General features: G+C 34.0%; 4 protein-coding genes across 5 annotated transcripts; 2 read left to right on the forward strand and 2 right to left on the reverse strand.

Moving 5' to 3' along the window:
• The first annotated feature begins 368 nt into the window (after nucleotides 1–368).
• Nucleotides 369–2040, forward strand: LOC120132039. Its single transcript, XM_039148891.1, has one exon. The coding sequence runs from the start codon at nucleotides 600–602 to the stop codon at nucleotides 1836–1838; it is 1239 nt and encodes a 412-aa protein (XP_039004822.1). The 5' UTR covers nucleotides 369–599; the 3' UTR covers nucleotides 1839–2040.
• An 8757-nt stretch (nucleotides 2041–10797) lies between these two features.
• LOC120132038 (protein SMG7-like) lies at nucleotides 10798–16595 on the reverse strand. 2 transcript variants are annotated; one of them, XR_005516971.1, is made up of 7 exons: nucleotides 16438–16595; nucleotides 15337–15441; nucleotides 14652–15257; nucleotides 14387–14509; nucleotides 13465–13694; nucleotides 11240–13380; nucleotides 10798–11172 (listed from the first exon to the last, which is right to left on the reverse strand). XR_005516971.1 is itself a non-coding variant. In XM_039148890.1 (6 exons), exons 2-6 carry the CDS (start codon nucleotides 15406–15408, stop codon nucleotides 11499–11501), a joined length of 2913 nt encoding a protein of 970 aa, XP_039004821.1. In that variant the 5' UTR covers nucleotides 15409–15441; nucleotides 16438–16595; the 3' UTR covers nucleotides 10798–11498. The 2 variants fall into 2 exon arrangements, 1 of the variants encoding a protein (XP_039004821.1); XM_039148890.1 differs by having other exon boundaries at nucleotides 10798–13380.
• A 3377-nt stretch (nucleotides 16596–19972) lies between these two features.
• Nucleotides 19973–21983, forward strand: LOC120131969 (serine--glyoxylate aminotransferase). The gene is made up of 6 exons (XM_039148827.1): nucleotides 19973–20109; nucleotides 20265–20481; nucleotides 20620–20904; nucleotides 20971–21337; nucleotides 21417–21627; nucleotides 21727–21983. The coding sequence occupies exons 2-6, from the start codon at nucleotides 20277–20279 to the stop codon at nucleotides 21862–21864; spliced, it is 1206 nt and encodes a 401-aa protein (XP_039004758.1). The 5' UTR covers nucleotides 19973–20109; nucleotides 20265–20276; the 3' UTR covers nucleotides 21865–21983.
• A 421-nt stretch (nucleotides 21984–22404) lies between these two features.
• Nucleotides 22405–23128, reverse strand: LOC120131972 (BTB/POZ domain-containing protein At1g30440-like). Its single transcript, XM_039148830.1, has one exon. It carries the CDS (start codon nucleotides 23093–23095, stop codon nucleotides 22529–22531), a length of 567 nt encoding a protein of 188 aa, XP_039004761.1. The 5' UTR covers nucleotides 23096–23128; the 3' UTR covers nucleotides 22405–22528.
• Between the last annotated feature and the right edge of the window lie 3553 nt (nucleotides 23129–26681).

Raw genomic sequence — 26681 nt, forward strand, 5'->3', positions numbered from 1 at the left:
GGGGGCCGCCATTTGCAAAATGGAGCAATTTTAGTCATACCAAGTGGAAGCTGTATTGTCGAGCAAAGCAACCCCCTCTGGCCCTCTCCATAAATCACTATCCTCCACCCAACCCCCTAATGTATTTATTTCTATATGTATTTGCATTGAATTACATTTATTTTGTTAATAATATTTTAATTAAATTGAATATGAATTGGTTCATTAAATTAAAATTATACTATATTTTTTATTCAAAAAAATTATACTAATATTTTTACATTTTAATAATTAATTATTAGATTGGATTTTTTTTAAATGCTGAAACTAATTGAAAATGAGTGGAGGCTGTACCCTGCATGATAAAAGAGGCACAAGTAACGTCATCGTCTTCATCTACATCAACAACAATTTTGATTTTCTCTTCTTCCCTGTTGATTTCCACCTACCACCACTTTCATCAACATCATCAAAAGCTCCATGCTTCTCCTGGAATTCATGGATCCTTTTGCAGAATTCCCTCGCCTACCCTTCAATCTAACATGATATACAACCGCTAACTGTAGCTTCCATTGCCTTCCTCACCTCTCAACTCACTCTGATTTCATATTTTTCCAGTCATGGATTCTTTCAGTACATCAACTGGTTTCCGTTTTAACCCGAATTCAAACACCATTGATGAAGCGGACCGAGATTCCGAGTTCTCGGGCATTCTGGAAATCTACGTTCACCATGCTAGGAATATTCACAACATATGTATCTACGACAACCAAGATGTTTATGCCAAGTTCTCGCTCACCTATAACCCCGATGATGCTCACTCGACCAGGATCATCAATGGAGGTGGGAAGAATCCCGAATTCAACGACAAGCTGATGATGAAAGTAACCCAGGTCGATGCTGTCCTCAAATGCGAGATTTGGATGCTTAGTAGAGCCAGGAACTACTTGGAAGATCAGCTTTTAGGCTTTGCTTTGGTCCCCATTTCACAAGTTATCGGCAAAGGAAAAATCACTCAAGATTATAGCCTCTCTTCCACTGATCTTTTCCATTCTCCTGCCGGAACTGTCAAATTGAGTCTTTCTTTGAACACGTCAATGGCTGTCCTTTCTCAGACAAAAACAACCAATTCTTCCATCTCAGCGGAAGTGGTATTGCTTGACCGGAAGATATCTGAATCCCAAACTATTTTAGACCCTGTTGAGTATTCCAGGATCGAGTTCCCTGACATCAATGTTGTTCGGGAGAATCAGCAAATGGTTTCACAGTACTTCAATGGTTTAAATCCAAGGCCAGGAATTGCCTCATTCCTTCAACTCGGTCATGTCCAAGACTACGAGATGACGGTAAATTCGCCCCATGAAATCCCTGGAGGTTCCTTTTCTCCCAATGGAAGTCTCCAAAATTCTGGGTTTTTGAGTTCCACAACGAGCCTAAGCGATGATCTCAACTCAGCTGACTCGAATGAGAAGAAGAGCCGTCTCGGAGGAGAGCCATCGAATACCGAGACTAATCCGAGCTCAGACGGTTGTCCCGATACACTGACTTCGAACAAAGGATGCGAAGTTCGATACGAGAACGAGTCGGGTTATTCGAGCAAACAAGTGTTTTCAGCTCCATTGGGGAACATCAATCTTGAGGCAGAGCAATCTGCAATGCAGCAGCAGATAGTGGACATGTACATGAGGAGCATGCAACAATTTACACAGTCTTTGGCTAAAATGAAGCTTCCCATGGATCTTGACAGACCCGAACACGAACATCGTGGCGATTTCATCCAAAACAACGGCAAGGAAATAGAACACGAGAAAAAGAAAGATGGGTCCAGGGTTTTCTATGGTAGCCGAGCATTCTTTTGAATCAGATATTACTGCAAATTTTATCCATGAGCCGAGAACTAGTACTCTTGGCGTTGATTTTAATTCCTTTCCCCCCCCCCCTCTTATTCCTTGTTGAAGAGCCTAGTTTTCTCTGTAATTCTGTTGTTAATCCCTGTATTGACTTAAATGTTGAGATTTGTAATTTATAAACTGTAACATAGCCATGTGAATAACTGATGAAATTCTCTGCAGTTTATTAGTTTATACCTATGAAAACAATATTAAAAAGAATGAATGTATGCCAAACAAACCCATTGCATAGAGATGGAAGCAATCTTATCTGAAGAAGGGATGATTTGTTTTGCTTTATTTTGTTGAAACAATGATTACATTTGATTAAGCGGCATAATTTTCAAATAGTTTTATCCCTTTCGCTTTATTTTGCTGAAACAATGGTTTATTCTTTTTTTTTTCTCTCTTGTTCTGAGTAACTCGGATTAATTTGGGTCGTACACTAAAACCTAAACATTAAGTTTTAGTGAGTAATTTTTCAGTGAAAATTCTCTATATACACAAAAATTCAAACTCAATACTTATTTAAATAATGTCAAGTTGTTTATCATTTAATCTCGTAACAGTAGTTTACTTTTTTGTTCTCCAATTAACGAGAAAACAAAGGGGTAAAATTGTTTGAAAATTATGGGAGTAAAAGAAAATGAAACTGAAAAGATTTGATTAAAATATCTATGATATTTAGGGGCAATGAATAATGTTCCCCCAAGTCATGATCAAAATGTTGAAAAATAATGCAGCATATATTTGTTTGAACCCCATTAAATTCTTATGCTGCACTTATCATTCTGGTGGTGGTGGGACACTTGACGTCACCCAGTTTCCATGCAACCGTCCTTCAAACGTATAACATTAATGATACAATATCGTATTTAATGAATATGAAAACAATGTATCAGGCTATCAAATATAAAATAATGCATGCTTAGATGTATCCTACTCTTGTTATAATATATATGGACTTGAATCATTTTAAAACACAATACCACACACACACATATATATATATATATATATATATATATATATTAAACGACTTCAGTAATAAGAGAGTTGTTATTTTTTAAGGTCACAGATTCGAACATCAAGAATACAAAAAGTATGAACATTTAATATCAAATAATTAAGAGTTTTTTTTACTCAGTCAATAAACTGTAATTTTTAAAGTATCATATGATCGAATGTCACATCATTTAAATTTATTTACAAGTATCAATGTGGTTCTTTTAATTAATTAACTATTTATTGTTTGAAGTGTAATGCCAATGGTGTTTTAACACATCCTTCATTCATACCAACCATGGTGGGGACTCGGCTTACGCTCTCAATTTTGTAGTCGCTTCTTTTACCCAACCCTCTATGCTTCATTTTGTTCATTGATTTTTGACACGACCCACCCATTTACTATGCCTACCTAACTTCATGATTTTCTCTTTTCATACAATTTCACCCGGTAAACGGTGCCGGAGCCGCATAGTGAGATTAATAGTGTTAACCTTAAAAATCAATTTTTTTTATTAGTTACTTATTTGTCTTGTTGGGATTCGAATAAGCTCAAATTGAATATTTTATCAAGAGGGGGTGAATTGACTTTTTGAGTTTAGGGAGTAAGGAGTATAAACATGAAACAATTTGCATAAAGATTTATAGTGATTCGGCTTATCAACCAAGTCTACATCCACTACTTAAGCTTCTCACTTATGATTTTCTAATAATTTCACTAATTTGTTCTTTCTTTTTTAGGACAAAGAGATAACATTTACAACTCCCTAACTTTCCAAAGGCTAAGCTAGAACCAATCCCCTTTACAAAAGGAATAAGAGATGTAAAAATAAAACCTCACTAAAGTAGGTGTTTACAAGAATTAAGCTCACAAGAAAACAAATAAAAGATTTTCAAGAAGCTCACACACACTTACGTACAAGAGAAAGAAAAATAAGAGTGAAAAAGTTTTTCTCTTGATCTCTATTGCTTGGATAGGTGTAGTCCAACCTTCTTAATGTGTCCTCAACTTGTTTTTATATGATTGAATGAGTTTGTGACCGTTTATAGCCGTTGTGGATGTTTTGGAGCCGTTTGGGGATTTTTTTTTTGCAAAATAAAGCTGCCCACGACAAGGAGTATCGGTACTCCTTTATTGAGTATTGGTACTACCTTTGTAATAATTAAATAAAATAGTCGTTAAAGACCATTAGACTTGACCATTATCGATAATATGCTTCATGGTATCGATACCACTGTGTAAAGTAGTATCGGTACCTATTTTGCATTCTGGAATTTGAGCAATTTGGAAATCAACTAGTAGTATTGATACTACCTAGAGAGTATCGATACTTCTCTAACCTTTGGTATCAGTACCACATGAATAGTATCGATATTGTTCAAGTAGTATCGATACTGAAAGAACAGTATCGGTACTACGTGCCCAGAAAAATGTTTTGTGCTCAAATTCTAGTTTAATAGACTTTGAATTATTTTTGAAAACTTTGAACAAATTCAATCAAGTCCAAAAACATTTTGCCTAAATTTGTTATATCAAAATATTAGAAAACATTTATCAACAATCTCCCCCTTTTTGATATAACAAAACATTTGAAAAAATTGTTTTTGGCAAAACTCCCCCTTAATAAAATATTTAATGCAAAATAAAAATATTTGGAAAATATTAAAGATCCACTTTTTCATTCTTTAAATTGAATTTTTCAAACTCATACTTCTCCCCTTTTTGTTATATCAAAAATAATTCAAATTTAAAGTTCAAAATAACAATGGAGAGTAAGTGGTAATTTTAACATTAAAAGCATTTGAAAAATAAAAAACTCCCCCTCAACAAATGCATTCCAAACAAAAAATTTGACTTTTAAAAAATGACACTTAAAATACATTACATTTCAACAAAGAATAACAAACAAGTTAGTAGCACATGAAATTCAATATATTCAAGTCTAATATACTTTATGCAATACAAATTGTTGAAACTAAGTGCATGTGCATAAAGTTATCCAAAAATGTTATGCATAAAAAATTGATATCAATTGTTAAAGAGATGTCATTTGTAATAAATCACATGCATAAACATTTAAATTTAAGGTCAAAAAATAAGAAAGATTTGTTTAAAACAACATGTGAAACAAATTTGACAAAAAAGCATTATGATGAACCAAAAACTTATGAAAAATCATTGAAACTTTAAAATGTTCATTATAACATATTATCAACATACATGAGACAATAAACAATGTGTAATCATTCATGTTAAAAACTCATGCATGTATAAAAATCAATAGGCAACCAATTTACAAAATCAAAAAGCTTTAAGGTTAGAGGTTACTCATTCTTCTTTTGTCTAACAAGAGCAGTTGAAATCATTTACCTTTATCATCATTACTTCAACACATCTATAAGAGACATTTATTTGGATTTTAGTATCCAAATTGCTTTGGATCCCTGATTGTTAGTGCTAATGTCTCTTATTCCCTTTGGAACCCATACTTGTTTAATTTTAAAACGTTTTACTTTCTTTAAAAGACAAGTTTGTTCCAAATGACTATGAAAATGACAATGTGAGTATTTTACCATTTTTAAATATGATAAATTGGTTTGAGAAATTAATTCTTTTTTTCTTTGTTAAACCTTCAAGCTTAACTTTAAAATCAAATTTTTCTTTTTACAAATCATTGATTTTGATTTTTGAAAGCTCAAAACCATTTTTCAAAATTTCATTTTATTTTTCGAAATCAATTTTTGCTTTCAAAATCAAATCATTTTCAACTTTAAATTTTGAAATTAATTTCTTATATTTGGAATTCATGGACTCAAATTCCAAATACAATTCATCATAAGCATCTTGTAACTCATCAAAAGAATATGAATTTAATTATTTTGAGTAAGAAGATACATTGGGCTCTTTAAGAGCCATTAAGCACACTGCCTTTATTTGTTCTTCTTTCTTGTCTCCATGAATCTCTTCGAGCTTATTCCAAAACTCCTTCGCATTTGAACAAGAAGAAATTCCTTCATAGACATCGGGACCAAATGCACAAAACAACATGTGGATGGCCTTAGCATTTTGTTGAGCTTTCTTCCGTTCTTGGGCACTCCACTCCTTCGTCTTCTTCTTTGGAGAATAGTAGTCGTTCTTGATCATCTCCCATGCATCAAGATCATTGGATTGAATAAATAGTTTCATTCATTTCTTCCAATGACGGTAGTTGACTCCATTGAAGTTTGGAGGCTTGTCGATCGGTTGGGAATCTTCTATGTGGAGCGAGCCAGAAGTGGAAGCTATCTTCTCGGTTGCTTTAAAAATTAAATAGAGCTTCTTCAAGGATCGTCTCAAGATTGTTAGACCTTCTAATGAGTCAAACTCTGATAACAATTATTGGGATTTGAATGAAGCTCAAATTGATCAACCGAAAATTTTGCCAAGAGGGGTGAATTGGCTTTTTGAGTTTAAGGAGTAAGGAGTATAAAGATGAAACAATTTGCACAAGGATTTATAGTTGTTCGACTTCTCAACCAAGTCTACATCCACAACCTAAGCTTCTCACTTAGGATTTTCTAACAAATTTACTAATTTGTTCTTTATTTTTCCAGGACAAAGAGATAACATTTACAACTCCATTGCTTTTCAAAGGCTAAACTAAAATCAATCTCCTTTACAAAAGGAATAAGAGATGTAAACAAGAAAAGCTCACTAAGGTGTGTGTTTACAATAATTAAGCTCACAAGAAAACAAATAAAAGATTTTCAATAAGCTCACACACACTTATATACAAGAGAGAAAAAAAAGAGTGAAAAAAGTTTTCACTTGATCTCTATTGCTTGGATAGGTGTTGTCCAATCTTCTTTAAGTGTTCTCAATTTATTTTTATATGTTGAAATGAGTTTGTGATCATTTCTAGTCGTTGGAATGTTTTGGAGCCGTTTGGAGATTAATTTTCTACAAAATAAAACTGCCCAAGACAGGGAGTATTGGTACTCCTTTACTGAGTATCGGTACTACATTTGTAATATTTAAATAAACTAGTCGTTGAAAATCGTTTGGCTTGACTAGTATCGATGCTATGCTTCATTGTATTGATACCACTGCGTAAAGTAATATCGGTACCTATTTTGCATTCTGGAATTTGAACAATTTGGAAATCAACTGATAGTATCAATACTACCTAGAAAGTATCGATACTACCTAGAAAGTATCGATACTTCTCTTACCTTTGGTATATGTACCACATGAACAGTATCAGTATTGCTAATGTAGTATCGATATTGTAAGAACAATATCAGTACTACGTATCCAGAAAAACGTTTTGTGCTCAAATTCTAGTTTAATAGACTTTGAGTTATTTTTGAAAACTCTAAACAAATTCAATCAAGTCCAAAAATATTTTGCCTAAATTTGTTATATCAAAATATTATAAAACATGATTCAACATTACTGAATGTGTTCGTCTTGAAATTTTTCGTACTCACCCTAAAATATGGATTTTCTTTGATTAATTATTTATTTTACGGACGACGTCTACCCTGAAATTTATTTATACACGTCCCATTTAAAAATTTTGTATTGTTAATATATGTGTGTCCATCTTAAAAAATATTTTTGGAATTGTCACTACCCGTAAATACATTATATATTTATTAATAGATATAAAAAATAAACTAACCACGTAAAATTAGTACTAATCATAACTAGTGTATTCAGTAAGATGCACATACTTCATTAGATTGTTCTGTAAAAATGGAAGACCAATAGATAAATTATGCGTCGGGTGCGTAAACTCTACACTTACTGGAGTGACCGTCACCATAATTATTGTGGTATTCATTTTTATTATTTTCACGAGTCATAAAGACATTCACCAAATTTTATACATATTATTTATTATTATTGCTTTTGAAATTCGTTGCCCGACTAAGTTTATAAAACCGAAGGATGGCTGAAAAACAAGGTGCATTACGTAATAATGTATAAAAGAAGATGAATATATGTAGGTATTCTGAAATAAGTATCCAAACTTTATCGTTTTTCCTTAATATGTATCTAAATTATTTTTTGACTCGTCCAGATGTTTAATATTATAAATGTTATCATTTTAAGTGTTCGGACCGTTAACGGTGTTAATTTCTTCCTTAAGTGACACGTCTAATGATTTTGAATTTTTTTAAATATTAAAAATATTATTATATTTATAATAAAAACTCAATTTCTCTTAAATTATAAAATAACCCCAAAATCTCAAAATCCTAACTTTAACCCGCCGCCACCGTCCTTTCCAGTCACGACCACCACCGCCGTCGACGTAGTCCCTGCCATTCTTCTACTCATACGTCGTCGTAATTGGCATCGATTGGCCATCGAATCATGTGGGATTGTGATTTTCATTCTATGATTCACGGGGTATAAAACGTCGATTCGTCGTCGATTAGTCACGATTTCATAGGAGTTTTGATCGTCAGGGGGAGAGGAGATCGGGTGGAGCTTCGTCGACGTCAAAGGGCGGCAACCAATGTGGGTTTAGAGGTTGAAATGAAGGTTTTCAAAGTTTTTAGTTTATTTCAAAATTTGTGTTTTCTTTTTAAAAATATATAATTTTAATTTTTTAAATTTAAATAAAATTTTTAAAATTATAAGATTGTGACACGTGTCACTTAACGAGAGAAGTTAACACCGTTGACGGTCCGGACACCTAAAATGGTAACGTTTGTAACATTAGACACCGAGATGAGTAAAAAAATAATCAGGCACCTATTCAAGAAAAAAAATATAGTTTAAATACTTGTATTAAGTCTTATATATGCTATGAGTGTCATTGTAACATTATAAGCACCAAAATGAGGGACAGAGAGGTTGAAAAAAATGGAAATTGAAAACCATCGCGAGCTGATAAAAAACCATCGTGAAATCTCCGACTTATTAAGGTATTGTTACATACAGGGAATGGAATGGATAAGGTTGTGTCATATTTTCCATTCATTTGATATGATCTAAAAATTATACATCATTCATCTCATCTGAATTTGACCCGAAAAATATATACCTTTCAATTGTCTCGAATTCAACTCGTCTTTTTGAGATAAAAACATAACTCGCTCTGAAATTTTATTTATTAAAAAATATTTTATTTTATACAATAAAAATAAGGATTTAATTAAAAACAATAATATATAGATGACTATTATTGCAATTATCCCTAATTATATAAAATAAAATTATAATTTTTTCCGGGTTGGACTAGTATTTTTCACCCTTAAGCCAAATCCAATCCGATCAGAATATAACATTTAAAAAAAACCCTACCCGAACTCAATTTTTTTTTTAAAAAAAATTCCTATCCGACAGGTCGAAACTCGTCAAGTTCGAGTCTCATGCCCAAAAAAATACGGATTTAGATAGGGTTGAATCGGAACGCGTCATGTTCGAATCTCATGCCCGAGCCTAGTTGTAGACAACATAAATAAAAGTCGAAAGTTTTAAAAGGAAAAAAAAATTATTAAAATCGACAATAAAATTCAAGAGGATTATACTCTTAAATAAAATATTTAAATTATTAGATTTTAAATATTTATTATATATATATATATATATATTATAAGATAAAATATATATCACAATTTGAATATTGTATTTTATAAAAAAAATATTTGAATATATATTAATCAGAAGGGTAAGATATACATTTAGTACTTAAATTATTATTTTTATTTTGTTTCTATAACTAAACTTTATTTTTTTCAAAAACATACATAACATTTATTTATTGTCGTTAAAAAATAACAAAACTACTAACATATAACATTTTTTGTGTTTTTTCATGACATGACATTATCTTATAGTAACACATCAAAATTAACGTTAAGTTTTTAATGACAGCATACTTAATTGAAACATAAACTAAAAGTTTAATACAAAAATAAGTGTTTGAACTTTGCCTAAAAAAAGGTTTTAGTGTCTAAAGAATTTTTCGCTAAAAGTAAGTTCATAATGTTTCTAAAGTTATACATTTAGGTGCATTCTATTAAAAATCATCATTAACTGACCGTTAAATGACATGTGCCACGTTCTAGTAATTTTGAGAATTTATTTAAAAATAAAAAATAATATATATATATATATAATTTTTAAAAAAGAACAGTGCCCCCGCGTGCTCTGTCTTCCCCTTTCCCCTGCCCCCTGTAATAGGTCGCCAGGCAATCGGCGATGACCATCACCGTCACTATCATCAGCACCACCGTTGACCTCTAATCAAACCCCTGGTGACCTTTCGCCGTAAGTTGTCACCGTTTGTCGTGGAAAAGCGTTCAATGTTTTGTAAGATTTTAAGTCACCATCACTATTTTTCATCTATTCCGGCCGATCCCGACGTTTATATGCGACGCCATTACCACCATTTGAACCATCGTCCAATTCCTCTCAAAACTCATCTTCGCCGTCGCTCCGTCAATACTTCTCCGATGTTTCAGCATGATAAGAATGTTAAAATGATATATTTTAAATTTTTTAATTTTTTTATAATTTCATTAAAAATTTCAAGGTTCTTTTGTAAATAAATTAAGTCTTTTTTTATTTTCATTAAAAATAATATTTTTATTATTAAAAAACAAAAAATATCACAATAAACACATAAAAGTGTAACTGAAAAAAAATTTAGACATCAATTTTTTGCGAAATTTTTTTTAAGCACCAAATCGTTTTTCGAGATGAAATTCGAACACTTATTTTTGTATTAAACCTAAATTAAATATTAAATATGATTTTGAAACAATAAATTTTAGATATCAAAACAGAACAAAAGTAATAATTTAGATACTAATAATATAATTTACCCTAATTAGAATTACAAGCAACCAAGCGTTTTTTATTTATTCATTTCATAAAAGAAGTTTTGAGCGATCCCCAAACTTGTACAAACGACAAGTACTGGTCACTAGAACATAATAAAATAAAGCATATAAACAAAAACAAGTCTTAGATCCTCCATATATAAAGGGTAAACATAACTCAAAACCACCCCCACAAATTCCGAGTTTTACCAATCCCTCCCATCGTCCGCCCATCGATCAAACCTCAAAGCTATCTGCGGAGAACAGCTCCGTCTGCTGTCTGCTGCCTGCTGACTTTTAACGGCACAAGACATTCCCAAAGTTAATTAGGATACTAAACCAAGTTTTATTTGACCCCGACTCCTCAAGTTATTAGCCCCACAAACCACTAAACAGGCTACATCTCAAGTAACCATTTACAAATTTAGCATCTTATAAGATTGGTTTCCCCGATCTTCCTTCATAAATCTGGTTAACTCTGCAAAATTAACAGTAAGCTTCACTATGTTGAGATGATCTCTGATAATAGCCGAGTGCACACTCACCTGTTTAGCAGCAGGTGCCCACTGGAAGCCAATGTATGCCACGTTCCATCAAAGAATTCAACACTGACAACACTTCAAAGTCGGAGTCGAACTTGGCGGCAAATGGAAGCAGTGCATTCACGATTATCATTTTCAAGAACCTCAAGAACAAAAACAAATACATGAACAGGTTATGTGAAATGAACCTTCGCAACCATTAAAATCAAATTGAGTCGGAAAATGAGCGAAGTTCCCACTTAGCAGCAACACTTGCATATTCTCACACAAAATAATGACCCGTCCATGCTGATTGTCCTTGATACTGCTCAGGCAGTGCGGTGATGTGTTGGTTCCCATTCATGGGTTGCTTTTGATGCAATTTCTGTTCATGCTGAATTTTCAGATGCTCAAGGGTATTGTAGTCCTGCCAGCCTTTCTCCTTTTCGATTTGAACCTGCAGCGCTGGAACCTGCTTTCCAGGGAAAGGAAAGCTTACTGTTCCAGTCACGCCATTGCTTTTGTTATTGGCATACTGGGGATCAGCATGAGATGAATTATAGAGGGGACTCTCGAGCCCAGAGCCTTTAAATAACGATATCGACTGGTGTCCATCCAACCAGCTATAACATTCAATTGGAGTTTTTTCCAAACCTATGGAAGAAACAGATTCATTCAGTTGCTTCGGAGGAACAGAGTTAAAACCCGGTGGCGGACCAAGATGGCTGACCGGGCGGCTAACTGGATTCTTCTGCATCCCAACTAATGAAGCTGAGATAGTTCTAGCAGCTAAGGCATCACCAGTACCTCCACTTGACACAATAGCATTAATTCTGGATGGCATCACAGTTCCTGACATTTTTGTCGGACTGTAGTACATACCACTAGCAAGCGAATGAGTAGCAGGATGAGAAAAGCCTGAATTATCTTGCATCTCACTCGTTGTTAAATGTCCATTACCCAATGTTGTCAAACCTTTAAAGCTATTAGCCAGAAAAGTAGCATCTTCCATTGACCACCCAGACCCATGCATCTGAACAGGTTGCAGATGCTGAGGGAGAATACTACCAACAGATACAGGCAGTGGATGACTAGCATCAAACCTCTCATAAGGAGCAGACACTGTACTGCCATAGAATTTGAGATCACTAGAACTACTTTGATTGAGCTTCAAAATCTCAGAAGGGGAATGATTTGGATCAACCACCTCAGTTTTCTTCTCACTCACAGCTGGCTGGAAAACAATCACTTCATCATTGTCATCCTCTTCCCCAGATATTCTAGGTTGTGGGATTGACTGAACGTTTCCAATGTTAACTATGTTCTCAGAGGGGGTTTCATGCACCAAGCTATTTGTTACCACTGAGGTAGCAGGGCTCAATGTGCCATCTGGAGATGGCTCCATACCAATAAGAAATTTCTTAGCTTTCGAATCAAAACAAACAATTTTCTGATCAACCCTAATGACATTTGCTAGAGCCTTCCCAGCTGCTAAAATTCTTTTGACACGGGCTTTCCTTCCTTTATCACCATCACTTACAAAGGAATGTTTCCTCGAGAAGTTCAAAATGGCATGCGCTGGAACAAGAGGCAAGAACCCTCGCAACTCAAAGTCCTCCCACAATGCAGGATGGTTCTCAGTTTCTCCTTCTTCATACCTACTCATATTGAAAAAGGTCTCGTCTTCATCGTTATCCATGCACATAGGCCTAATTGACAGAATCTTGTTCAGCAATGATATGCAATGTTTCCAGAAAAAGGATCTAGTATTTGACTGCTTCTCATCAACATCACTACTAGAGGCTGCAACATCAGGACAACAGGCCAACCATTCTACAAAAACCAGAATAGCAGGTAAAGTGTAGCTTGAAGAAACGTCCCGGAGTTGTAAACATCTTTCTACTACATGTCCCATCAACTCAAAAATGGCGATGAAGGCATTCTGAAGGACGGCAGCACGCTGTACAATTTCAGCATATGTTTGACCTTCACTCTCCCTCTTCAGATTGTGCACTGTAAATATGAGAATGGAAACCTTCCTAACAAAGAAAAGGGCATTCTCAGCAGCACCAGTTCCAAAATTCAGTTCCTCTTCTGGCCCAGAAGAGAGAAGTTCACATAAATCACTGTTAACATGAGTAAGAACGTCTGCAAAAGTCTCCAGGCTGCACAAAGTAAGAGTTGATAAGAACACAGCCCAAGAAAACCTAGGCCAATAACATAGGTGAATGAACTTACGAAAAATATACCTTGTGCGTGTAAAAAGAATGCCATTTAGGCGCACAAATCTAATACAAAAGGACTTAAAAGTATCCCGGACACCAGATACTTTCTCCTTAGCAGGGGATTTTTCCATGTTGCCATCTTTAGATGCAAGTTTCGCTTCCACCTTCCCTCTACCTTTACCTGATTGACGCACAGCAGGCTCCTTGAAGGGAGCTTTAACATCCCCAGGAAGTTGCGAGTAATTATGGCGATTCTGCAAATAAAAGGCATATATTTAAAACAGTTTCCATAATTATATCCATTTTGAAATACTAGAATATAAATAATAAACCCACTCAAAATCAGTGAATCATTAACATTTAACATAAAATAATTACACTGTTGACAGAGAATTCTCAAAGTTGAACTAGCTGCATTCTCAAAGAATGCTAGATAAAAATGACATTGAAAACAATTAAAAATCCTTCCAGAACTCCATGATGGAAGGATTATGGTTACTGTTTAACATCATGCCAAACTGTAGCTTCTGCTAGTATATGCAATAACTATCTGTAACACAATATCTTAGACTAGAAAATAGGCAAAATTTTGTATCAGCAATCCATAAAATCCAATTTCTAATATTGATAAGAAAATAACTACTAAACCTGGAAAGGATGGATTAATAATTTCTTCCCATTAGAATGGAAAGTAGTAGGCATCTGTCCTACTAAGAATCAGCACCTTTGCAGAATGTCTCCCAAGAAAGTTTGCAATTATATGCAATTTTCAAAGAACTGTAACTAAATATGAAGATGGTGCACACAACTAATTGTTCAGCCATGCAAAGCAACTTAACGTCCTGGTTGTAACAAGTGCACACATCATAACCCATAATACATCCAAAAGGCCATTTTGTGGTTAATGTCCAAAACCCAAAATAAAAACTATAATTCGCACTTATACCTTCTCAAACGCCACAATCAAGTTATCCCTCGCAGTTGAAAAGGGGTTATCAACAGCTAAACTGCGGAAATATCGATAAACAGCCCCCAGCTCATCTCCTGAATATGTAGCTATTATAGCTAGCTGAAATAAGGAGATATTGACCATGTAAAAAAAATTCAGAATTGGTTAAACAAAAGAAATTCAAGAGAAGTGCAAAAAGAATATAAGGGCATCAAAGTTGAGAGTACTCTATTAAATAGGAAAATGGAAAATAAAGAAAAACCTGATGATGTGGATTCCCACTTGATGGCCAAATTGACGCAGCTTGCAAGTAGTAACTTGAAGCAGCTGCATACTCACGTGATTTAGAATTTCCATCTCCATATAATCCTTTGTACCGCGCTAGGTCTCCCAAGTATATCAAGCAACGGTGACAAGACACCAAACCCTTTTTTATATCAGCAGATTTATTTCCATCTTTGTCCATAACAATTTGGTTTTCTGAATCATCAGAAAAATATCCAAATGGTAGTCTATACTTTCCTCTGATTTTCAAAATTAGATCGTGATAAAACCCTGTTGCCTCTGAAAGGAAAGTCTTAAACTGCAGTCTTATTTTTGTAAGCCTGTCAGGATGTGGAGGAACTTTCACACCATTAGATGTGTTTGATCCTGCAGAAGCTAGAGCAGCACTGTAATGAGCCCTTAATTCCTCGATCCGCTTGTAATGTAACTGCCACAAAGCATATTCAATATTGTGCTGCTCAGAAAAAGTATGGTCCTCAAGAATTATTGCTTCATAGTTCTCACGGATCTGCTGCCAGGCATTTGGATCGGAAGGTACCCGTGCCTTAGCTGCTCTCCTACGATTGTTTTCCAAATCTATGTTCTGCAGAGAATACCAATTATTAATTTCCATGGTCAAAAACTCCAAGGGAACCTCATTTCCTAAAGATGAAAAAGAATACCTTTTCATAAAGACGCTGCACATGCTCCATGGACGAAGGAGCAGACATTTTATCAATCGGCACTGTCATCATCCATCAACAGTACTTCATCAAAATGAATTAAACCTACAGACATTTCACACCATCGGCAGAAAAATAGAGGTGATGTTTCATTTGACAAAGTGAAATTTTACAATCACAGCTAAGCTGTTATAAAAAATGGAGGTTAAGGCACTGATCATCCAAATAGTGAGCCACTATGTTAAGTCAAAATGCAACATAAATCCATTTAAATAGTACAACCGCTATAGCCAGATTACAAGATGCTAACAGTTAAAATTTTTAACACTCAAGATATTAAAAAAAATATCAGAAGACCTATTACCAAGATATACAAAATAATCAAAGATTCCGGCATCAAATCTCACAAAATGCAACAAGAACACGTAAGGATTAATGGACAACTCGCCAGAATAAAACTCTAATTCAGATTTCAGAATGACTTTCTCCCCATTTTCAGCTTTCAAATGGAAGCCTAATTCATCCCCCAAAACATCCGCAAATTTAAACCCTTACTAGACCATATATTGCTTATTTTGAACTCATTAATTGAACAATAATCATACCTTATCGAAAAATATCTGGAAAAGACGATTCCTAAGACTCATATACCATACCTACCGAACCCGGACATTATTTCTGTTGTAGCAAATAATTAACAGTCCACTCTTTAAAAAAAATCGATAATAATATTTATTTACAGATTTTTAACAAGATCAATTTTTAAAAAAGAGAGAAAAATAAAAAAAAACCCAATGAAAACGAACCCTCTCTTGTAGTCTCAAATAAGAGACGGACGTACAATTGCCTTCTTCTCGCTAAAATTGTTGTTCAGAAAATCAAACGAGAGAAATAAAAAATGCTCTTAATTGTGTTACATTTACACGGTCACGTCTTCTTCTTTTTTCCTAAATCAATTCTTTCTAAGAAATAATAAGAAAAATAAATTATTTACACGAAAAGAAACAACGACCCCCAAAAGCCACCACACAAATATATCAAATCGGGGAAAAAATCAAAATCGAAATTAAAAGGCAAAGGAAGAAAAAAAAAAGAACTCACCTGTTGTGGATCGGATCTGAATAGAAACCTGGAATCAAAGCATGGGGAAGCGAATTTTGAGATAAATAAATAAATATGTATTGATTAGGGTTTGGAAGTTTAAGAGAGAGAGGGGTCATTTGGTTTTGGTCGGATTGGGGATGAGATGAGCTTCAAATTTCAATATTTCAACGTGCTATCTTTTCTTTTCGTTTATTTTATTTATTTATTTATTTTGAAAATCTTTTATTTATTTCTTCTATTTAGGTGTCTAAAATGGGCAGACTAAAGGCGGCTTTTTACAACGACGGCGTTTTAATAGCGGCTGTTTGCTGCTTGCTTGTCAAAACCATTGGGGATTATGGGCTAATTGATTAAGCCCGAGTTTTAACATTTTTTATATTTATAATTACTACTAAAATTATTATTTTATTAAATAATATGAAATTAAAGTTATTATAATTATTTTATTTGTATATTATACAAAAAAAAATATTTAATAATTTAAATTAAAACTGATTCTTTAAAATAATTAAATATATTGACTATTTTAATAATTAACATATTAAATTATACGTAAAATCCGAATAAAAATAATATGAAAGTTGAATTCTTTTGTACTACTTGAATGAGAATTCCTAAACATGGGATCCTAATGCATCTGTTGTAGTGATTTGGTGTTATTGGTACATGATAAAATAAAATGATCCGATAAAATAAAATTTTATTCTTCTTAGAATTTTTTAACTTAAGAAGTCGTATTTGTCTGTATTAAAGTTCAGAACATATATTATATTATAATTATCACATATTATTTAAAAAATAAATAAATAAAGTGAGAATAACATTTAACACACATATAATATTTGAAAGCCGTCAGAACAAATATTATCACTTATAATCGTTATAGATTAATAAAAATAATTTATTTTAAATTTTATCTCATAATATCTAAAATACACTTTTTTTTTTCAAAAATACTTTTCACTATAATTTTATTTAAAAGTACATTTTAACATCACTTTTCTAGAGTATTTCAAAAGCTTTGTCAGACATGTTAAAGATAAAAGATTGAGAGAAAAATAACTTCCATTAGTGTGAGTAAGTTAATAATTTTTTTTCAAGTATTTGATAGGCCAAACAAAAAAATGAGGGAAAATATTATTTTTAAATTAATAAATTATATTTTTTTCAAAATAAATGCTATTTTTATTATATTTAATATTTATAATAAATAATTTATAAAAATTATCAAATGACAAAAATAATCACAAAATATGATTTAAACATCAAAACAGATAATTCAGAAAACTTATTTTAAAAAAACATATTTTATTTTATAAAAAATTATTTTTCAAAGTTTATTTTCGGCTTATATCACAAATAAATATTTGAAGTATACCCACTTTCATTCAAGTGCCTAAAGTATTTTTGATCAAAATAAGTACTCAAAGTTATCTTTTTGGTTAAATTAGGTACCTACATTATTTTATGTCAAAATAGGTACATAAACTATTCAAACTTTTTCATCTAAGTTCTAATAAAATTGACACGTGACATTAATTAAAGAATACTTAAGGTACTTAGATAAAAATTGAATATTATAAGGACATATTTTGACCAAAAAGATAAATTTAGGTACTTATTTTGATAAAAAAGAATACTTTAGATACTTAAATAAAAAAGATAGTATACTCTAGGTACTTATTTGTTATATAAGTCTTTAATTTAAATGAAACAACCAAATTATGAAGTTCATGAAAGGAGAAGAGGTTTTTTGGCCCAATAGGGCAACCCAAAAAAAATTTGACAAAGTAAAGCACAAACACTTTTATTTGAGATCTACAATATTTTCAATAGTATTCAGGGTAAAAAATATTTTTTATTTAAACTCGTCGCGTTGATGTAATGAGTTTTAATAACGTATAATTTTTTATTAAATCTTATTATATCGGGATAAAAAGTTTGAATAAAAATATTTTTATTAGAAATTATCATCTGCAGTAGATCTTAAAATAAACTTTTGCATGTCTTATTGGGCTAATTTTTATTTGGTTTTTCCCTATTGGGCCAAAAAAACCCCAAGAGAGGATGGAACTTGTATCAATGTAGAATGGCAGGCCCAACAAGAAAGCAAAACGAGCAGGCCTTTCAACCCTTGTTTTTTGTTTCGGTTAGGAGTGTAAACGTGCAGAGTCGAGCTCGAGTGTTGCTGAGCTCGACCGACTTGAAAACTCTGAAATGGAGTTCGACTTGACTCAAAAACTCGAGAGCTTAAAATTTTCAAGCTCGACTCAACTCGAAATCCTGAACTGAAGCTCGTGAGCAGCTCGAAAAGGCTCGAAATGAAAAAAAATTCTTAAACTTAATTAGAATAAAACCTCGAACTCGAACATGAACCTTAAATACATGAAATCTTACTATATATTTTTTTTGAAAAATCAATACATAAATATTAATATTATTAATATTTTTTTAAAAAAAAAATCTTAATATATTATATTTTCAAGCTGCTCACAAGCTTTTCGAGTCGAATATCGAGTAGCTCATTTCGGCTCGTTAAGAACTCGAGTCGAGCTCGAGTTCGAGTTGAGTCCATTTGACCCGAATATTTATCGAGCCTTAATCGAATCGATCTCGAATAAGTCGTGATCTGTCTTGTCTCATTTATAACCCTAATTTTAGTTTTAAGTATATTGCACGAGAATGGCAGGGGGAAAAGGCATCATAAATTCAATTGGAAATAGAAACTCACCATCTGCAGAAGGAACAGTAAAAATATCACTTTTATATTGTTTTGGTATTTGTGTTGTGTGGCTAGAAAGTTTCAAGTCAAAACAACGATACATAAAAGAGATACGAGTGAAGTATCTCTTCTCTGAAAATTTAAAATTATCATATATTTTAAATTTTTAATGTATTTTTTATTAAAAATTTATTTTCACCAGAATTTAAGTTCGCCTTTAAAATTTAAATTCATTCCTTAAAGTAAAATCATGCGTCCATCCTTCGGATAAAACATTAAGCATGCATGTGACAAGTTCGATAGACAGCCTCAGAAAATCAGGGGATAAAAGAACAAATCCAACTCTTTTTTATCCCTAGACATGAACCAAATCGAACAAGTGAAATCTGTAGCATTGGTTGCGACAGATAAGGCTGTGGTTGACACCACTTTATCACTTTATCTCTTTGCATTGCCTTCTCAACCTCATAATCTCCTTTCACGTATTCGGTCCTTAAATTTTGTGCATCATGCTCACACGAACACCCTCCTTTTACAATTTTCTCACTTAGGCCCTCGATTTCATTCGAGTCATTCGTCCCGTTCGTGTCCTTATAAACGATGATATTCGGATTTAAGATGAGTATCGGATACATATCGATATGACTGGGTATTCATTTCTCACCTTACATGATAAAGATTGAGGTCTATGGAGTTGGAAGGAAGTTCACCAAAAGGAGAGGACCTTAGATGAAAGAAAAAAAAAGCTATAAAAAAACAAAACAAAGAATAGATGAATTCGCTCTTATCTGCCAAATTTGATCCACTTAGGACCCGCGTTTATGTTGAGTGATTCTCCCGCTCTCTTATAAAAAACACCACAACCATATATATATTTCCAAGGCACAATTAACAGCCTGCAACAATCCTTCTTCATCCAATTTCGTCTGTGAGCTTCTCTTCCAAAGGTATGCCACTTTACACTTTTGTTTAAGTTTCAGAATTTATGATTGATCAGAAAAGTATATATTTAGATTTATGATAAGAAACAAAAGAAAGGGTTTATTTTGATTTTCTATACTGAGAGAGAGTTGAAATTCAAGTTGTCTGTGATTATCTCTAGGAGGGAGAAAAGATGGACTATGTGTATGGACCAGGAAAGAACCATCTCTTTGTTCCAGGGCCGGTTAACATTCCGGAACCGGTTATTCGGGCCATGAACCGGAACAATGAGGATTACCGTTCCCCTGCCATTCCTGCAATGACAAAAACTCTTCTTGAAGATGTCAAGAAGATTTTCAAGACTACCACTGGAACTCCGTTTTTGTTCCCAACCACGGGTATATTCATTGCTTTAATTGTGCTAAGTTTTCAGTCATCCATACTTAAGATTACTCACATACGTGCTACGTTGTTAATAGTGGTATCTTACTTGTTTCGGATTAGCTTCCGATGATAATATCGGTGTTTGAATTCAGGAACCGGTGCATGGGAGAGTGCACTTACTAATACCCTGTCCCCTGGGGATCGAATTGTGTCTTTCCTTATCGGCCAGTTCAGTCTGCTGTGGATCGATCAACAGCAACGCCTCAAGTTCAACGTCGACGTGGTTGAAAGCGAGTGGGGTCAAGGTGCCAACCTTGACATTCTGGCTGAAAAACTTGCAGCTGATCATTCCCACACAATCAAGGCCATTTGCATTGTTCACAATGAGACTGCAACTGGTGTCACCAACAACCTGGCTACAGTGAGGAAGCTGCTTGGTAAGTGTATATTAAGTTCAAATTTAACTTTCAAACATGGTTCTCATACTTTCTGTTTCTTCTCAGATCACTATAGGCACCCAGCACTACTTCTTGTTGATGGTGTTTCCTCGATTTGTGCCCTTGATTTCCGTATGGACGAATGGGGAGTCGACGTCGCACTAACAGGCTCTCAGAAGGCACTTTCTCTTCCCACAGGAATCGGTATTGTTTGTGCAAGCCCCAAAGCTCTAGAGGCATCCAAAAGTGCGAAATCGGTTCGAGTTTTCTTTGACTGGGCCGACTATCTGAAGTTCTACAAACTGGGAACATATTGGCCATACACCCCTTCCATCCAACTACTGTATGGGCTAAGAGCCGCTCTGGATCTTATCTTCGAGGAAGGACTCGACAATGTGATTGCAAGGCATAGCCGTTTGGGCACAGCAACAAGGTGAGCCATGGACACATCTATTTACTCATTTGGGAACACCATAGTCATTGATTTCGTTGGTTGCACAATCTTGAAACAGGCTTGCTGTGGAGGCTTGGGGCTTGAAGAACTGCACACAAAAGGAGGAATGGCACAGTGACACCGTGACGGCCGTCCTCGTTCCACCATATATCGATAGTACAGAAATCGTTAAAAGGGCATGGAAGAGATACAATTTGAGCTTAGGTCTCGGCCTCAACAAAGTGGCCGGAAAAGTATTCAGAATAGGACATCTTGGAAATCTAAATGAGGTAAATCCTCAATGATATTCAAGTAGTGCTCCTTTTCCTGTTTGGTTACTTAAAACAAGCTTTGTTACCAAAATCACCATTTGCTTGATATATTTTCAGTTGCAACTGTTGGGTTGCCTAGCTGGTGTGGAGATGATACTCAAAGATGTCGGATATCCGGTTAAGCTCGGTAGCGGTGTTGCCGCCGCCTGCGCATACCTGCAGAACAACATCCCTATGATACCTTCCCGGATTTAATGAATCCGTTATGCATGTAATCACGTTTCCTCTACCTTTTCCTTCAAGGTACTCTGCAAAAAGATATTTCCCCTCTGTTGAAGCTTTTCAAATCCAGTACTTCTCGACATGTTCACTTATCGTAGTATTTCTGTTTCATAAATGTTCATTTTCTGCTCATATTTTCAGAATCCAATTAGCTTTAGCTCTACAAAATGTTCCATTTTCTTCGTTAAACGAACACAAGTTCCATCTTCTGCTCACATATTATCATTTGATTCATTCAACTGTTATATTTTATTTATTTTCATGCATGCCAAGCAAAAAGTTAATTTGTAAAATTTATTTGAATTTCGATATTCAATGATAACTCGTTTAAAAGAAGAAAATGAAATTTAAAACATATATATATATATATATATATATATATATATATATATATATATAATGGTGACTTTTCAATTAAAGTCGAGTCAAGTCAACAACCTAGAAGAGCCAGACAATGGCATCCCTTCCTCAATTTGTAATGTATCGCTTTGATCCCACAAAGTTAGAGGATTATTGCATGAAACAAATTAAATTACACTTTCTTCAATCATATACATTACTGTGAGATCAAATGCTAAAGCAAGGTTTAAAGTACCAATCTACAAACAATAAGACAGGAGAAAATCAGTAGGTTTTCCTATCTGGATACTGGAGTTGAGTTTTTCTTTTGCTTTCCTTTCTGGTCCTTTACTTTCTCCATCTTTCCACTTTTTGATTTCTGGTTGCTAATGGAACCCCCCTGAGCACTGCACATGTGAGACTTCAATTTGAATCCGAATTTCTTCGAGACGTTTCCCCTAGAGAAGCTCTTTACCCAACTTATCTTTTCGATTTCTTGCTTCACGTTCGAGCATTCTTTCTCAAGCTCAGAAACCCGTGTTCTCATGTGATCCATGCCTACCTTCAGAACCTGATTTTCCCTTGCAGCTTCAGTCCAGCCTCCTTCGGTAGGCCCTGCAAACCCGCTTCTCAGCTGTCGTGATCCATCCAGATTATCAGAAACCAAAAAGCAACTGGCAATTGAAGTCCTTAGCTGAAGCTGCTCAAAGAACAGGATTTGTACAACTATTCTTAGCGGCAGTCTCTCATTCTGTGCAGCATGGGTGCATGCTTCCAAGGAGAGCTTCTGGCAGTCCATAACCGGCATAGTTGTTCTCTCTCGGATTCTGACAACCACCGGTGCGACTGCAAGTTTGGTTAGCATAGGAAAGTTAACATGTTTGAACCAAAATTACAGCGATTGAACGATAAATGTCTATTGCATGTAATCCATCATGCATATAAGTTTGAAACTAAGGACAGTACCTTGAGATATATGTCTACTGCACGGTACAGACCGTCATGCAACGGCCTTGCACAGTCTGGAAGAGAAGCAGCTAGAGCTTGAAACTTGGGGAGCTTCAAATTAACATCAGGGGCAACCTCGGCAAGGTACCCATCGATTAGCTTGGCTACCATTGTAACAGGTGTTAATTAAGGCGAGCCAGTAAGCTGACCATCATCAGCTGAATACGGAGAGGCTCCACCAGTAATCTGGTCCATGGAAAGAAAAAGTTCAAGAATTCGATGCACACAGTCAACGTCATATAGAGTTTCTGTATAATTAGAGAAGTTAGGCATCAGGAGATCTTCCAGAGTTGCTTGATCAAGCTGCATTCCAATCCTTTTCTCAATGTTAGATATACAGGAGGAGCTAGCTCGAAGAATCATGGCTGTTCGAAGCAGTCCAAAGAGAAACTTTGTTGGGACAAGGCCCTTCTGAATAGGAAGTGTCGTAACCGATTTTCGTCCAGACACGAAATTTTTACTTGGCGGGAAAAGTGATGTGTGAATAAATGATTTTTTTTAAAAATGTTTTGGGAGTCGCCATCGGCCTTTTGGATAGGTAGTTCGAATAACTAAAAATTATCTTTTAAAAGAGTTTTTAAGAAATCATAAGTTAAAAGATAAACTGGTCTGCATTTTAACCAAATATTCGTTCTTTTTAATAATAAAAAGGGATTCGTGGTCGATTACATTTGGGGAAGGATTAGCACCCTCACAACGCCCAAAATTAGTACTTATTAATTATAAATTGTCTCTATTATTAGAAATTTAAATATTCAAATATATATTTAATTTATAATCATGTTATTTCAAAATAATTTTATTTTTATAAATAAGATATTTATTTATTTATTTATAAATACCAGAAAAATACTTCTAAGTGCTTTAAGACAGCTCTTTTCTTAGTATTAAAAAATAAATAAATATTAATAAAACATATATCTAAAAATAAAAAAATAGATTAATATATATAATTTATAAAAGTAAAATATTTATTTATTTAAAAATACCAGAAAATAGACATCTAGTTATTTTAAGACTGTCCTTTCTTAATATTGAAAAATAAATATATATTAAAATATTGTTTTTTAAAAGTAAATTATAAAATTAAATTTATAAATAGGATTTTAATAAAAAAACAAATAAAATAAATAAATGAATATGACTAAATAATAATAATAACAGTAATGATTAAAGTAATAATTTAAACATATTGAAATTGAAATGATAATAATATAAATTAAATTACAATTAAACATATAAATAAATAAAACAATGACAAAATAAAGAAAACTAAAACTATAGGATTAAAATATAAGATATATAAATTAATAGACAAAATGAAAATTATATAAAAAAACAGTGACAAATATATAAAATATAAAACCTAAAGATCCTAATTTGAATTATTAAAAAAGATATGTACTAACAGTGTAATTTAGCCTCAATATTAATTATTCGGGTTAAAATAAATTTTAAAAAAATACCAGGGACTAAATAAAGTATTTACCATAAATATGTAAGTATAATAATAGTGACTAAATTATAAATTAAATAAAACTATAAAGCCGAATTGAAATAATTAGAAGTTGATTTTAGTGACTGAAATAGAAAGTTACAAAACTAGGATGGTTACACGCGTGATTATTCCCAGATGGAAATTACACAGAAGTCCCTCCCCAAAACGACGTAGTTTTAAGGAGAGTATAAATAGACCTTAAATAGCCTAAAATTACCAAAATTCCTCATTTCCTCATTTTGCTTCTCTCTCTAAAGAGAGAGAATCTCTCACTTCTCTCTAAACTTAGCCACCGGTCGGCCACCGTCGGTCACTATTCTGGTCGTCGGTCACTATTCACAATGGTCGAAAAATATGAAAATATCCCCAAATCGTAGATCATACCACCCTAAAGCCGAATCTGACCTCTGTTTTTCCTAGAAACTCATAGAATTTTCTAGATCTAAATTTATACCTTCGATATTTTGGTTTTCCGATGACCGTGGTAAGCTCTCTCATTCTTTTTCCTTTCGGTTTTTTACTGCTGGTGGTAAATTGGTTCACTTGCTTGTTTTTTTATTTGCATGTTAAATGGCCTTTTATAGGCCTTCAAAACACTGTTTGTTCGGTGAGTCACCGGATCTACGATGATGACTCACCTTAGTTTCAATGAAGTGTGCGGTCGTCCTCATCTCTTCTGGAATCTACATTGTGGCTGTGGTGATGTGGCAGCAGTTAATTGGGGAACATAACGGCGGAGCAGTTAGAGTAGAGGCGATAGAGCAGTTGGAGTAGAGGCGACGGAGCAGTTGGAATAGAGGAATGGTTGGACGGTTGTCGTTGTTGGAGCTGTTGGCAGCTGTTGAAGCTGAAACGTGGAGCTACTGGAATAGGGAGGTAAAAATGGTGATTACAGCTGCCCCTCTTTGTTCGTTGCTATGGAACATGAATGGAGCAAAGACATAAAGCACCATTTTTAACTTGAAATGTTCAAACTTCTGAGTTATAAGTTCTTATTATGAACTCCTTCTGGAAATTGATGCATCGAGTAATGGATTTGAATCTTTGATGATCTCTGGAATTCAAATCAAGAAACCCCTGAAGGCTTAGTTTCTAAAATCTCATTTGAAAACATCCTGTACTGAAGGTCTTATGGATGACTTGAAGGACTTTAAAAGCATCCTGCACTGAAGGTCTTACAGATGACCCGAAGGCTTTGAAAACATCATGCACTGAAGGTCTTACAGATGACCCGAAGGTTTTGAAAACATCATGCACTGAAGGTCTTACAGATGGCCCGAAGGATTTGAAAACATCATGCACTGAAGGGCTTACAGATGACCCGAAGGTTTTGAAAACATCATGCACTGAAGGGCTTACAGATGACCCGAAGGTTTTGAAAACATCATGCACTGAAAGGCTTACAGATGACCCGAAGGTTTTGAAAACATCATGCACTGAAGGGCTTACAAATGACCCGAAGGTTTTGAAAACATCATGCGCTGAAGGGCTTATAGATGACCCGAAGGCTTTGAAAACATCATGCACTGAAAGGCTTACAGATAACCCGAAGGTTTTGAAAATATCATGCACTGAAGGGCTTACAGATGACCCGAAGGTTTTGAAAACATCATGCACTGAAGGACTTACAAATGACCAAAAGGCTTTGAAAACATCATGCACTGAAGGGCTTACAGATGTGGGAAATAGTTTACTAAGTAAGAAACTTTGAAAAACGTTTTCTTACTATTCAACAATTTCATTTTCAAAAAAGATTAAATGAGAGACTTTGGAAAGCGTTTTCTCATTATTTTTCAAAATAACATGTTGATTGGGTATCATGCCCCAATCTCAAGATAATGCTCATTCTTGTGGATTGCGTCCATCTCTTCTTCATATGTTTGCGTGATTTTTATATTTGAGGTTTTGAATTCTACCTTCTTATTGTAAGGTATTTTTCATCATA

Source organism: Hibiscus syriacus, unplaced genomic scaffold (genome assembly GCF_006381635.1).
Source record: "Hibiscus syriacus cultivar Baekdansim isolate YM2019G1 unplaced genomic scaffold, ASM638163v2 tig00110557_pilon, whole genome shotgun sequence".
NCBI classification, from domain to species: Eukaryota; Viridiplantae; Streptophyta; class Magnoliopsida; order Malvales; family Malvaceae; genus Hibiscus; species Hibiscus syriacus.